The sequence below is a fragment of the Pteronotus mesoamericanus genome, unplaced genomic scaffold (assembly GCF_021234165.1).
Source record: "Pteronotus mesoamericanus isolate MK-2021 breed Mesoamerican mustached bat unplaced genomic scaffold, CSHL_Meso_final scaffold_167, whole genome shotgun sequence".
NCBI classification, from domain to species: Eukaryota; Metazoa; Chordata; class Mammalia; order Chiroptera; family Mormoopidae; genus Pteronotus; species Pteronotus mesoamericanus.
Window position 1 is genome coordinate 26,105,771 of NW_026555308.1, and position 15,802 is coordinate 26,121,572.

Genomic DNA, 15,802 nt, shown 5'->3' on the forward strand with positions numbered 1-15,802 from the left:
TTACTTGTCTTTTAACTTTTTTAATATGTATATTACTATATAGTCTTAAATGTTTAATATAGTCATATTATCAGTATTTTACTTTATAGCTTCTGGGTTTGAATATTTTACTTCAGGGTAAGAAAAATATTATTTTGTATTTTCTCTTAAAACTCCTTAGATTTCACATATTGATTTTTAACTCACCTGAATATTTTTTGTATAACGTGTGAAATAGGCCTCTACATTTGTTTTATTTCAAGTAATAGTGGTCTGTCTCTTTTTAACTCTATGTGTTGGTTCTGCTCTTATATGTTGAACTCATTATTTCCCAGTGCAGAAAAACTTTCTTCACACAGTGGAAAATGTTACCTATATAGCCTTCCAGGGTCATGATCTCAATTGTCAGATAATTTGCCCTCCAGTAACAAATTGAAAAGGACTCTACTTGGCCCATCCCTGTTCATATGACCTTCTGGGTCAATATTTATGGTCAGGAAAATGGAATATCATATTGACTGGACCTGTATCATATGCTCAAAGATCATTCTCTCTAGCCAGAAATACCGTGGTTGACAGCCACAGAATTATTACAAGACTGAAACCACGAAGGGAAATTCTCCAGAAAAGGTAGATATAAAAACAGAGGCCAATTAAATATTACTCTCTGGGTGTTCAGCACAATTCCATCCTTAAGTTCTTAAGTGTATTCAAAACTACTCTTGCATAATATGGCACATCTACTTTACATTAATCCAAAAATGCACCCACACCCTCCCAAAATGAGACACTCAAAGTCATAACCAGTTATTGCATCTAGCTTTACATTCAGATCTCCAAACTATGTGCAATCCTCCCTGACTCAAATCCAGATGAGTGTCATCATGATATGGCACCTAAAGACTAAATTAAAGTGTATCTCCCTAATATGTCTAAAATATAGTAAAAACAGGACAATCAAATTATAATTTCCTTTTAGAAAAAGGGACAAGAGGAGACAACATTTGTTGTGCGCCATCACAAACACCACATTCTACTAGTCAGAGGTAATGAAGCCCATCCAGGCAGTCAGTGACTAGAGATTTCTGGCCTAGTAGATCCTATTTCTGACCTCTGGGAGCATTCTTTGTCTTTTTCTTCTTCAGCCATTATCAAGAAACAGGTACAAGGACATTTGTTTGGCGGAGATTGTCCTAAATTCAAGTTTTGGGTATTCTGCTATTTGTCAGGACCATTTCTGTTATGTTACAGAAACACAATGCATATCAGCTTAGATTAAAGAGAGAAGTAACTGGGTCACTTAACTAGGAAGTAGAAGCACAGATGATTCTGAGTCTCAAATTTGATTCTCAGAACTCTCTCACACTAGCATTATTTCTCTCTCTCTCTCTCTCTCTCTCTCTCTCCACAGAAAAAAAAAAATTTCTAGTGGCTGGGAGGAGAGCTGGCCTGAATTATATTTCTCTCCTAACCTCTCTTCAGTTGGCTCTGTCCTCCACTACTCTATTGAAACTGATCTTGTCAAAGTTACCTATAATCCTCATTTTACCAAATGAAATGGATAAATTTCTGGTCATTTTATTCAATCTCCTACTAGTAAACCTCCTCTTAGTAAAGTATTATACATTTGAGTATTCCATGCCTCTTGAAACACTCTATTTCTTCTTCCAAGGCATGATTCTCTGGATTTTTTCTCCTGATTCTCAATTTCATTGGCTAGATTTTGCTATTGTTCCAATCCTCTATTTATCAAAATCTGAGAGCTATTCTGACAGTTGTGAGATGATATCTCATTGTGGCTTTAATTTGCATTTCTCTGGAGATTACTGACATTGACCATCTTTTCATAGGCCATCTATATGTCCTCTTTGGAGAAGTGTTTATTCAGGTCCTTTGCCTACTTTTAATTGGGTTGTTTGTTTTCTTGGTGTTGAGTTTTGTAAGTTTTTATAAATTTTGGAGAGTAACCCCTTTTCATATGCATTGGTGATGGAACTACCCATCCATATGTATAAGCCACAAATCTCTAAAACTTCTTCTCCCCTCAACCCTTCATCCAATTCATCACAGAGTACAAGTGTTAAAACCTCCCCATTAAGTAATATAAATTTTCATGTTCATCTCCTTTCATTGTCTGTACTCCTAGATCTTCTCCTCCAAACCCACACACATTCACACAACACTTAATACGGAAGAGTAAATTCCTGTGTCAGTCAGAAAGCACTCAAAAGCAGAGCTGGCAAAACCTTATGGAGCTCATGTTACAGAGAGAGGAGTGACTTCATTTAAAAACGAAGTCTTCCCTTGTGCTAAATGCTTCACAAGCTGACTTAGACTCATGCTACCAAGTATGAAATTCCTTGGCAATAAAAACAGAGTCAAATACTTTAAGAATTACCCATTCTGTCTGTGGAATGGATAGAAACCTCTGGCTCGGAAGGTACACTTAATTCACAGAAATGGTTTGGTCTTATATCAGTTTTACAGCTAAAAACAAGAAACAAATTCTTCATCCTACCCCACTCCTAGGTAGGGCAAACTTTTATATTTATTAATATTTCTGCTTTTAAAAAGTTATTTGTAGTCATTTCTAGGTTTACACACATCTTAAACTAGAACTCCAAAGGCCTATAATTTGGAAGCACAGTTATCCCCTGTATTAGTTTGCTAGGGCCGCTGTAGAAGAGCGCCACAAACTGGGTGGCATAAACAACATAAATGTATTGCTTCACAGCTCTGGAGACTAGAAGACCAACATCAAGGTGTCAGTCCGGTTGGTCTATTCTGAGGGCTGTGTCTCCACTGTAGCTATGGGTGATTTTATGGGAATCTGGTGTTCCTTGGCTTGTGGGGGCATGACCCTGGTCTCTGCCTTCCTCTTTACATGCCTTTCTTCCTGTTTTCCTGTCTCCAAATTTCCAACTTTCATAAGGGATACCAGCCCTATTGTATTAGGAACCCATCTTACTGTAATATGTCCTCATCTAAATGAATTACATCTGCAACAACTCTATTTCCAGATAAAGACATGTTCTGAAATACTGGGAGTTACAACTTCAACATTTGAATATGGAGAGGACAGAATTCAACCCACAATTCGGACCAAATTTGGAAGGGAAGAAACCTCTAAGTAATGAAGGAATATTGAAGCTCTGAGTAAAAGCAGAGAGCAATATTTACCAAAAGGTCGATAAATACAGACATACCTCAGAGATATTGCAGTTTTTGTTCCCAACCACTTCAAAAAGTGAAAAGCGCAATAATGTGAGTCACACAAATTTTTTGATTTCCCAGTGCATATAAATATTATGTTTATACTATATTTTACTCCATTAAATGTGCAATAGCATTATGTCTATAAAACAAGGTACATAGGTTAATTTAAAAATACATTATTGCTAAAAAATGCATCATCATCTGAACCTTCTGTGAGCTGTAATCTTTTCATTGGTGGAGGGTCTGGTCTCAATCTTGACAGAGTATTGATGGCTGCTGAAGGTTGGGTGGTTACGGCAATTTCTTAAAATAAGGCGACAATGAAGTTTGCTATTTTGATCAACTCTTTCGTTCACAAATGATTTCTTTATAGCATGTAATGTTATTTGATAGCATTTTATCCACAGTAAAACTTCTTTCAAAATTAGAGTCAATCCTTACAATACTCTACCACTGCTTTGTCAACTAAGTTTATGTAATTTTCTCAATCCTTTGCTGCCATTTCAATAATCTTCATAGCATTTTCATTCACCTCAAGAAACCATTTTCATTGCTCATCCATAAGAAGCATCTCCAAACTGGTTCAAGTTTTATCATAAAATTGCAGCAATTTAGTCACATCTCCAGATTCTACTTGTAATTCTGGCTCTCTTTCTGATTCTATGACATCTGCAGTTATTTCTCTACTGAAGTTGTTTCTCCAGAGTGGAGAATCCCTCAAAGTCATCCATGAGGGTTGGAATCAACTTCTTCCAAACTTCTGGTAATGTTGATGTTTTGATCTCTTCCTGTGAACCATGAATGTTCTTAATGGCATCTAAAATGGTGACTTATTTCCAGGTTTTCAATTTACTTGGATCCACTAGAGGAATCACTGTCTATAGTAACGATAACCCTATGGAATGGAGTTTTTAAATAATAAGACTTGAAAGTCAAAACTATTTCTGATTCATGAGTTGCAGAATAAATGTTATGTCAGCAGACACGAAAACAACTCTAATCTCATTGTACATCTCCATCAGAACTCTTGGGTGAACAGGTGCATCATCAATGAGCAATAATATTTTGAAAGAAATTTTTTTCTAAGCCATACATCTCAAAATGGGCTTAAAATACTCAGTAAACCATGTTGTAAACTGATGTGCTGTCATTCAGGCTTTGTTGTTCCATTTACAGAAAATAGGCAGAGTAGATTTAACATAATCTTTAAGGGCCCCAGGATATTTGGAATGACAAATGAGCATTGGCTTCAACTTTAAGACCCTTGCTGTATTATCCTTTAACAAGAGAGTCAGCCTTTTCTTTGAAGATTTGAAGCCAAGTATTGATTCCTGGTCTCTAGCTGTGAAAGTCCTAGGTGGCATCTTCTTCCTATATATGGCTGATCAGTCTACATTGAAAATCTGTTGTTTATTGTAGCCACCTTCGTTATCTTAGCTAGTTCTTCCAGATAACTTGCTGCAGCTTCTACATCAGAAGTACGTGCTGCTTCATCTTTCACTTCTGTGTTATGAAGATGGCTTCTCTCCTTAAACCTTATGAACCAAACTCTGCTAGCTTCAAATTTTCTTATGCTGCTTCCTTGCCTCTCTCAGCCTTACTAGAGTTGAAGAGAGTTAAAGCCTTGCTCTGGATTATGCTTTGGTTTAAGGGAATGCTGTAGCTGGTTTAATCTTCTACTCAGACCACTAAAACATTATTCCTATAACAATGAGGCTGTTTCACTTTCTTATCATTTGTGTCCTCATTGGAGTACCACTTTTTACCATTTCCTTCAAGAACTTTTGCTTGGCATTCACATGTTGGCTAACCATTCAGCATAGGAGGTCTACCTTTTGGCCTTTCTCAGCTTTGGCCATGCTTTCCTCACTGAGTTAATCATTTCCAGCTTCGGCTTTAAAGTGAGACATGCACCTCTTCCTTTCACTTGAACACTTAGAGGCCATTGTAAGGCTACTAACTGGCCTAATTTTAATACTGGTGTGTCTCAGGGCAAAAGAAAGCCAGAGGAGAGGAAGTGAGATGGGTGTATGGTCAGCTGGTAGAACAGTCAGAACATACACAACATTTATAAACAAGTTTTCTGTCTTGTATGGGCAGGATTTGTGGCATCCCACCCCAAAACAATTACAGTAGTGATGTAAAAAATCACTGGTCATAGATCACCATAATTAATATAATAATTAAAAAAACTTGACATAGTATAAGAATTAGCAAAATGTAACACAGAGACAGAGTGAGCAAATGTTTTTAGAAAAATGGCTCCAATAGACTTAATTGATGTAGGGTTGCTACAAACCTTCAATTTGTAAAAAATGTAATATCTATAAAGTGCAATAAAGCAAAGCACAATAAAGCAAGGCATGCCGGTAATTGAAATATAATGTTAGGGCCTATGCATAGAAAGTCTCAAGATTCCTTTAATCTCCAAAAAAATTCTTTGGGCCTTATTGGTATATAAGAATGTCAGAGAGAAAGGAAACATGGGGAAAAGTTGAGGCAGTTAATCATTGGCTTTGATGTAGAAGTCAAGTGCTTGGATATAAAAGTCAAAAAGCAATAATGTCAGAGTCTGAGAATTTGACGCCAATGGTTACAAGGGGGCCTAGACCCATTCAGGTGATACAGCCAGTCACTCTAAGTTCAGCACACTCTTGGAGAAGGTTCTTGGAACAGGGCATAGGCTTCCCTTGCTGGTAGGACTCAGAGTTCACTTTCCACTCTGACTTGGGGGAAATACATTCTGCTACCCTTGAGTTTTTTTCGGGGGGTCTCCTTTTCTACTCAGATCTCCTTAATGTCTGGCTTAATATAGAGGAGTCTCATACCTACTCTGTGTTCAATATTTCATGTGGCATCTGGAAAACTTCTCTGTCAACTTGTGAAAGAGTTAATAGTGAAAAAGGCCAATAACCTGTTAGTATTATTATGCAAATATTTCCAACTTCGAATATCCCCTCAAGGGTATCAGGGACTGTGAGGTCACTATCTATCTATTCAATAAGGGTGAGAGACTTACACTTATACAACCCCAAAAGTAAACATTAAACTCTTCCTGAGGCTAATAAAGGAGCTCTTCATACACAAAACACAAGGCCATCCAATATTTTTGCTTTGAAATCCTGTGGACTGAAAAATGGGAAGAAGAAAAATTTATTTCTAGCTTTTACCCAATCCTGTAGTGGCTCTCATTAGATTTCCTCCAACTGATATGATGGAAAGGGCATGAGCTTTGGCATCAGAGAGATGAGTGGGCAAATTCTAACTTGATTTGAACCATCAGGGATGTCACTGTCTGAATTTCTTCTATGGGGCATATGGTGCAGAAGAAGATACAAATAGACAATTATATTTGGTGGGGGAGAGAAAGTGGAAGAGGAATTATGAGAGCACATAGGAAGGACATCAAACTCAAATTTGAAGGAGTAAGTAGCATGTAATTGAAGAAGAAATTTGTTGGATTTGTTTGATTATGTAAATTGACTTTGAGAATTTTGGTGGAAATATTCAGTAGGCAGGCGGATGTTCAGGTATGGGGTCAGGAAGAAGATCAGACTAATGATGAAGACTTGGTTCTTAACAGATTGTGTGGCTTAAAGGCAGGTCATAAGGGAAGATGTATAGAAAGAGCAGACAAGAGGGTGGCAATCCCACAAAAGACCTTTCTTCACTTGCAAAATAGGGATACAGTTTTCCAAGGCCTTTAGAAATACATGAACTAACAGAGCAGAATGTTTAGCTCACAGTGTAGGCTCAGTAGATATTTACTGAATGATTATATGAATAATTAAACCAAAAGATATAACTAATTGACTAACTTCCTTGTAGAGATTAAGCAAAGTGAAAGTAAGGTTGCCTTCTTTGAGAAAAACTTATGAAAACGCACCTGCTCTTATCAGTATTGCCATGATTCATAAGGGACAAGGAGGCCTTTTGCTTTTTTTTAGACAAGAAAGTTACATTTATTAGCACCCAGTCAGCTATTTAAAGCTGACTTTTGATCTTGACATTTACAAGCAAAAGGAAATCTTCAGTTATGTAACAGGCCTGCCGTCCACACATCCCCACATCCCGCCTATAACAACAATAACAACAGTAGCCCATTTATCATTGTGCCTGACTCTATTCAAAACAACATATCTCTTCACCAGCTTGTATTTTTTCCCTCACATTCTCTGAGGCTCCCAATTGATGCCTACCAATCTAGTTAAGGGGGCAAAGATTAACATCTGCTTAGATAGGTGGCTGTGTGTGTGTTTGTTTTAAAAAGGAACTCTTCCACTGTAAAATTAACCAGAATTAAATTGTTTAACAAAATCCCCAATAGCTACCTTTTATGGTGATAAGGAAACCCATTCCAGGGAAAACAAACAGCTTGTGATTTTGTGGAATTAAAGTAGACTTCCAAATGGATTGGAAAACAAAAACTCATTCATAAAAACTCATGATTTCAGATTGGCATATCAAGCATAACTTCTGAGCATTTGCAGAAATGAATACTCCTACCAAGAGCACATTACTTATTTCAAATAAACTCAACATCAACAGATTCACTGTTGCGTTTAAACAATGAAAAAGAACCAGCACATTTTTAGGGGGTAATCTCAAATCAAATGTATCCAATCACTTTTAGCCACTTATACATATATTCGGATGTCTAAAAATTTGCTAGAGGTCTATAGTCTTTCTATTCCTAAACTTAAAGAAAATATAGAATAACACTGAGAGGCAAATTATGGGAGTTTATTTTAAAGCCTTAGATATAAAATGAGTAACTTGGTTATTAAAGCCAAACAAGCGTACTAGTCTTCTGTCTTTGTATTTGCTTGGTATACTGAGTGTTAAAAGTAAAGGGTCAGTTAGATGATTTACCCAAACCCCAGCAATGCATAAGTAGGAGAGGTTCACTGTGATCCTGAACTGGGAGGATGAATCTGTTCCAGCTCAAAAATTTTCTAGGGGTACCAATCAACAGTACCTCATCAAAATCACACAGTTATAGAGAAATGGAATAGAATTGAGAGTCTATACAGTTATACGTCCATGGGAAAAGAACTGTCTCTTCAATGAATGATTCTGGCAAAACTGGATATCCACTTTCAAAAGAACATTAAAATAACCAAGACAAAGCCCTATGTGCAACAGCATGGTTAAGGGGTTGAATGAGCCAGGCAGAGATTGCAGTTTGCCAATCTAATATCCATTTTCCCCTGAACAATAAAAGGATTCCCATACTCTTGGAATGGCAATGTGCCCAGGTAAATATCCACAATTTTTAGTTCCCATGCAAATGGCAGTGATCAGGGATATATAAAAATGTGTTGAGTTTTTGAGAAAAGTCTTTAAAGGAGCTGCTCAGCTGGCAGCTGCCTACCCCTATTTTGCACTGGCCTTTTCCTTCTTCACACCACCTGAAATGGGCCTGGAGTGGCTTCAGCCACAGCTGCATCTTGGACCTTGGGGATGGAAGCCATGTCTGCGAATATCCAGGTGTTTGAGGATTGCAGGGCTACCATGCCTCTTCTGGGCTGCCTGTGTCTAAGCTGGCTTTATACCAATGAAAAACAAAGATCTACTTGTTTAGGCCATTCTTATTTGGGTTGTTTGTTTTATGTACCCAACCAAGACTAACCCTAACTAATTCAATCAGTTCCTGTGCGTGTCGGGGCACAGGGCAAGGGTGAAGCCTGTAGGCCTTGCGTTAGGGCTGGAACTTAGCTTCACTGAGAGTGAGAACTTGTTAGAGATGAACAGTCTTGACCCCAGCCCAGATCTCCTGAATCAAAAACTTTGGGAATAGAGCCCAGTCTAACAAGCCCTCCAGGTTCCAGTTTGGGAACCAAGGTGAGTGCTTCTTGTTTAGTGCTGCTTGGGTAGAAGATATCTTTTAAATGGCTTTGGCCTATGACCACATGTTCTTAACAGGGACATTGAATTTTAAAAATACTAACTATTCAGCTTCACCATTTATTAACAGCATGAGCTTGGGCAAATGACTTAATGTTTTTGAGTCTTCTTTTCTTCATGGGGTTATAATAATAGTGCACCTCCTGGCTCTCTTATATAAATCTAAGAACAGTACCTGGAACACTGTAGGTGCATCATGTTAGTTCCTTCATTCATTATTTACCATTTGCAGTGCATGCAGGTCTCTGGTACCAGACATGCATTCCTATAGGATCCAAGCTTAGACACCCCTTCACTACACCTCCTCTTTCACTATTTCTCTCCATTATTGGTTCCGTTAGTCTTTAAAATGGAGAAGAACCTTAGGCAGGGAGATTCCCGGGGTTGGGGGAGGAAGGAAAAAGAATCTTCTTTGAATGTTACATAACTGGTCCAGTTCACTACAGAGCAAGGATGCAGGAAGGTCCTGTTACAAGTTTTATTTTTTATCTTCAGCAATGTGCCTCTCACCAGGTAAAGAAAAAATAATACCTACCTGACATATAAGCTATTACAAAGAAGTAAGAAAAATAATCAGATATGTTTTCCCCAAAAATTGGGAAATAAAACTATCATAGTTGTCTCGATTGAAATGTCTCTGCATTTTGAGAATCACCAATAAATCTCTTTATGAAACAAAAGAACAAAATTATTTTTATGGTTCAAAAGGCCATAAAAGGTCCCCTTGCTCTGTCTTGTCTCATTTCTACCAGAAAAAAAAAACAAACCCCAATGGTTAGAAAATAAAGGTCAAGTTCCCTGACAAACTTCCTACCTCCTAGCTTTGCATTAAATCATGACATCTCTTTCCCAGCTAGCGTCAGGACTCACTTAGTATGAAGCTACTATTGTGCTGGATATAGTATCTATAAGATGCCTGAAGCTAATTCTAACTTCATAGTTGTTGCTGGATTCCCACCCTTGGTGGGAGAATGAACACAGACACCCCTATTCTCTAGCTTCCTTAAGAAAACCCTAAATGACCAGATACACACACTGCCCATTCAGCTCCCGGTCTCAGCAAAATCAGAGAATGGGCAAAAACAAACTGGAGACCAAAGAGATGATGCAGAAAGGAAAAACAAAGTTAGATACCAAAGTCCCTTTACCAAGTGAAAAGCTGACAAAGAGGAGTAAAGTGCATGGTGAAAAAGCCAAACATGGACAAGAAAGCTGGGGTGCAGAGCGTGGCTTTTCCTGGTTGAATGACTGTAAGATTGTGAGTGCTGGAGAGGAGCTGCTGTTATGTTTGGGTAGCTTTCAAACACTTGGAGAGACGTTAATGGAAAAAAAAAGAAATAAATTTCTTACAGACACACATACATACACACACACACTAGTCCATGACACAGAGACTCACCCAGTTCTATTGTGACCACTAGCAGGAGTGAAGATAAATGTACATGTACTGAGAACCTACTAAGAGCCAGACAGACTTATTTCATGCTCACAACAGCCCTATGGAACCAGTACGTTTACCCTCTTCTAGATCAGACAGCTGTGACTCAGAGAAAGTAAGTGAATCGCCCAAGGTGTACAAGCAATGAATGGAGCAGAAACAAAGCCTGAGCTCTCCTGGGTCTGCTGCTGAGAGCTGAGAACCAGAAGCTGCTGATGAATGAGACACTGGGCCAATGTTTTTTGCCAGAGGAAGCATCTCAGGAAATGGGCTGCTGCATCCTCTGCACTGGGGTGTCTCTGCATCTGTGCTCCATTGTGAAACTGTAGGTTTTCCTGACACTTTCTTAGCATAAAAAGCTGTGGCATCTCAGCACAAAAGCTGCAGGACCTGAGTGCTTGTGTATGGTCAAAAGGCAGCCCCCTGAGCTTCTTTCCTTGTCCCTCCTGCACGTACTGGTGATAAAAGCCAGAACACACGCAAAACCTGCTTTTATGAGTTTCTGCAGAAACCTTTTTAACTCTTCTTTCCCTCTATTCCTTAACACTATTCTTTTTTTTCCCTTCTTTTTTAAATTTATATTTTATTTTATTATTTCCCATCCCCATTGATTCCCCTGTACCCTCTTCCACCTCTACCCACCATCCCCGCACCGCACCCCCGTCCTGGCCAGGCAATTACCACACTGTTTACTGCCCTCTAATTTTTGGCTCACTCCCTCTCCTCCTCCCCCAGTGCCAACCCCCATGTTGTCAGCTGGCTTTCTACCCATGCATTTGTCTCTACTTTGCGTGTTAGTTTGGTTTGTTCATTAGATTCCACATATGAGTGAAATCATAATGGCATTTGTCTTTCTCTAACTGGTTTATTTCACTCAGCATAATGTCCTCCAGGTCCATCCATGCTGTCACAAAGGGGGAAATTTTCTTCTTTTTTATGGCCAAGTAGTGTTCCATTGTGTAAATGTCCCACAGCTTTTTCTATCCACTCATCTGCTGATGGACATGGGCTACTTCCAAATCTTGGCTATTGTGAATCATGCTGCAGTGAACACAGGGGTGCTTATGTTCTTTTGAATTAACCCTATTCCTTCTTTCCTATCCCTGCTTCTAGTTTTTTATCTACTACACCATTTCCAGGTGTTCCCTCCCCCTGATTTTAAACTATAGAAACTATAATCAAGTATTTTCTTTAGCAAAACTTGATAACATTTTGAGTCATTTACCATTGTAACCCAGAATGAGAGTTGGGGTCTTATGCCCTTTTCTTACTCTGTCTAACTAAATTGCCACAAACTTATGTCCTATAGCCCAGATTATGTCTCAATTGAAAATTGTCCTGATCTCATATTTATTTTTTTTGACAATGGTGACATGAGTGCAGAGAAATGAAGAATAATGGTTAGCTAGAGGGAAGTCAACAAGAATTCTGTTTATTATGTGACCTCACAGACAAAATGGACACAATCTCCTTATTTTCTCACTATTTCTGTTTCTTTCTTTTCTTTCTTTCCTTCCTTCCTTCCTTCCTTCCTTCTTTCTTTCTTCTTTCTTTCTTTCTCCTCATAGTGAAGCAACAGAGTCCTTGCTGAAAGGAACCTTAGAAAGGTTTAGTTTAAGTAAACTGAGGCCCAGGATCAACAGATGCTTACTGTAGATGAAACCCTAAGCATCTATACTTTTAATTCTGAGTTAATTTTATGTCCTTCTCTAACAGGCAAAGCCAAGAGGTAAAAATTTAGCTAACAATGAGATTATCTGTTTCTCAAAGGTAGAATCCCTGGTTGACAATACCATGAGCTTCTACTCCTTAGTTAAAGCACAAATCTTTGTCCTTTGCATGTTCTCTGCCCTCCCTACCCATCAATTTCTAGCCCACCAGGCCAATTTCTAGCCCATCTGGCCCTTGCCCAGCCACAGGGCTGACAAAACAATTCTGATTACCAGTGAAAGCCAGCTAGCATTCTCACCATCCTTGTGACAAATCGTGATGTTTAAAAGAAACCTTAAGATGTCTACATGTATACAGCCAAAACTATTCATTTCTCTCTCTCTCTCTCTCTCTCTCTCTCTCTCTCTCTCACACACACACACACACACACACACACACACACACACACACACGTCATTGTCTTAAGAACTAAAAACAATTTTTCTTCCTGCAACCTCTAGTGGCATAGCCTGGTAAGGAAGACAGTGGCACCCAGTGGACAAACGTTTGATTGTTTGAGACAGGTTTTTTATTTTGAAATGTTCTCATACTTAACCTTAAGAAATGTCAGTTGCTCCCCTTACTTTTCATTAGCCTTCTGTCATCCCATGTTTAAAGCATCTACTGAATTTTAAAAAGGGGGTGAGGGGGAGTGGAATGTTCTTAACCGTTTTTATCTTTTTAAGAATAAGACCAAACTGAAACACTGGAGAAAGCAAACATTTTAGGATTAAATCCTCTGGAAACAGTGTTCATGTTTGATTAACCCATTTCAACAGAAACAGTGGAGACAGCCAAACTTAGTGAATTACTTACTTTTAATTAATTAAAAATGTAATACTGAAAATGCCTGCCCTATGCCATATAGTTTTATGACACACTATGCTCACCTTTTCCTCAAACCATTGCCAACTTTCAATTGAATTCAGTTGGTTATGCAAAATTGGCAACTCCAAGGACAATACATCAGGAAAATAACACACTCAAATTCTGCAACTTAATGATACGATGCAGTTTATCTGGGAGCCACACAAACACCTATTTTTACTCTTTACATCTTTCAATGATTGTTTTGATTACGAACTACTTGGGCAGAGAAGCCCCGCGTGTATATCTTTCTTCCCAAAACACCTAACTAGCATCTTATTTATGGTAGGTATAAAGAAGTTGAATAAAATCCAGTTTCCATTTCATATATTTAATCTTCTAAACACTGAAAAAAATGGATCTAATTGTTTGATGTTACATAAAGGGATCATTGAGTTAAGTATCTTAAATATTAGGAACTGTTTGTATTGGATAAACATTTTATAAAGACCAAAAAAGAATGAGTATATTTATGAGTGAATTGTATTTTAATGATTCAAATGAGAAATAATTAAAAGTCATTCAATTACAAAATAAACATATATCTTAGTGCAAAAACTAATATCCACAGGTGTCCCTCCTTTAGCTGGTCATTCAAAATTTCTGCCAGGTTTGGAGGCCATGAAAGTCTTAATTTTTTTTCTTCGAAATGGTGCCTCATGTTCATCATTATAATGTTCATAATTCATAATTTTTCCACAGTTTAAGGCTTGTTTTTATTTGTCTTAGAGAAAATACCAGTGCGTAAGCCAGGGTTATTGTGTGCTGCAAATGTAGAAACTCTCCCAAATGGTCTCTGGGCCTAAAGCAACACCTTCTCATTAAATGCTGTAAGTCCCCTGAGACCCCTTGCATCAATCACATTTAGTCAGTAAACAATAAACACAATCCAAAGCAAGACATGCATTCTTTTGGTAAGTTGAGAAATAGAGGCCATTTTTGTGTGAGTTACATGTTAATTATACTTCTTTTTCTCATAACATAAGCATCTCCCCCTCCCTCCAGTTTCTACAAAAAATTCTTTTTAAAAAATATTTTATTTATTTTTAGAGAGAGGGGAAAGGAGGGAGAAAGAGGGGCAAGAAGCATCAATGTGCAAAAGAAACATCAATCGATTGTCTCTCACACACCCACAAATGGGGACGTGGCCTGTGACCAAGGCATGGGCCCTGAATGGGGAATTGAACTGGCAGCCTTTTGGTCTACAGGCTGGTGCTCAATCCACTGAGCCATACCAGCCAGGGTTCCCCAAAAATTCTTATAGAATTTGAATGCAACCAAATTTTGCTGGGCAGACCTTTGTTATGAAAAAACACCTCAAAACTGTTTTTCAAAAGTTTCTAAAAATATATTATCGAAATGTTCCAATCCATGATAAATCAATAGAGGTTTATAATACTTCATGGTTCCTGATGTCCGTTTTTCTCCACTGTCACCAAGAGTGAGCAGTGGACACTGGCGGAGGACCCAGACTCTAGGCAGCTTTGTTCTCTGGGGCCAAATGCCCCAGCGCAGGGCAAAAAAGCAACAGTAAGAGTGGGATTTGCACTACACACTCAGCTGTTTGCAAAGCATAATCCCACTGGGAAATGGTCCAGCCCCTGCACTGAGCTTCACTGATACCCACACTCACTGTCTCTGAAATAGGAGACCTGCTGTGTAGGCAGATCACCTCTGCAGCATCGGGCTGAGCAGTGTGGGCCAAGGCCCACCTAGGGCTTCCTTTGTTTCTTTAAGTCTCTAAAGGCCAAGAGGGAAGCCAATATTTGGAAAATCTTTTTCCTCAAATAACCTGAGAAAATTACTTCTCTGTTGTTCCTACAGGTTGTATTTTACCTTTGGGCTTATCTGTTTATAATGTAAATATGCTTCACTTATTCAGGAAAACCACTTGCCTAATGATGGCTTGCCTAACTCATGGGCTGTGGTGAATGAAAATCAAAATATAAATGTAAAAGGAGTTGTAAAGACTGAAAAGGTTCATACAGATGAAAGCGATTTTAGTTATATCTAAAATGAATGAAATACTGTGTGTGCACATGTGCATGAGGGTGCATGCATGTGTGAGCGTGTGTGAATAATCTCAGAGGTTAAAACATGTATTTAGATTTATACTTGCAATATGAACGCTGAGGAACATATCTTTCCAGTACCAATGACAGGTATTACCTGCTCCGATAAGACTTTAGCCTTTTCTTCCGCTTCCTTCAGGCAGATCTCCAAGGCCTCAAGACGTGCCAAAGTAAACGTCATCTGTCCAGTTTCCAGAGACTCATTCTTTAAAATAATAATCAAGTATCACTTTTTGACATGGATAATGTTCTGAGCACATTTCAAACAACTTTATGGACTAAGGATAGGCTGAATAAATGCACATATATCATCTCTTTTTCTTCTTCAACATAGTAATAAAACAATGAAACATTACAAAAACAATAGTCTTATTTAACATTCTAAAGGTTCTAAAGGAAGGGTAAAATTGCATATTAAATTATGACAATGAATAGCTTTAAAATGTTAGAATAAAATTACCCATGTTGGAATTTGGTCAGTCTGCAACTTTTATTCTTTTTACAAAGAGAACTTTCCTTCAGGAGGGTAAGACCAAAATTTCACATTCCTAACAAAAGATGTCACCAAGAATGCCTACATTTTTAACATTCACCTATCTTGAGGAACAGTCAT

General features: G+C 38.2%; 1 protein-coding gene across 1 annotated transcript in view; it reads right to left on the reverse strand.

Moving 5' to 3' along the window:
- The window catches only part of CCDC192 (coiled-coil domain containing 192), a 211,154-nt gene that overhangs the window by 156,321 nt on the left and 39,031 nt on the right, over nucleotides 1–15,802 (reverse strand). Inside the window, exon 3 of the mRNA XM_054589870.1 lies at nucleotides 15,287–15,394. Within this exon, the coding sequence (XP_054445845.1) occupies nucleotides 15,287–15,394 (108 nt within the window). The remainder of the gene's footprint in view (nucleotides 1–15,286; nucleotides 15,395–15,802) is intronic.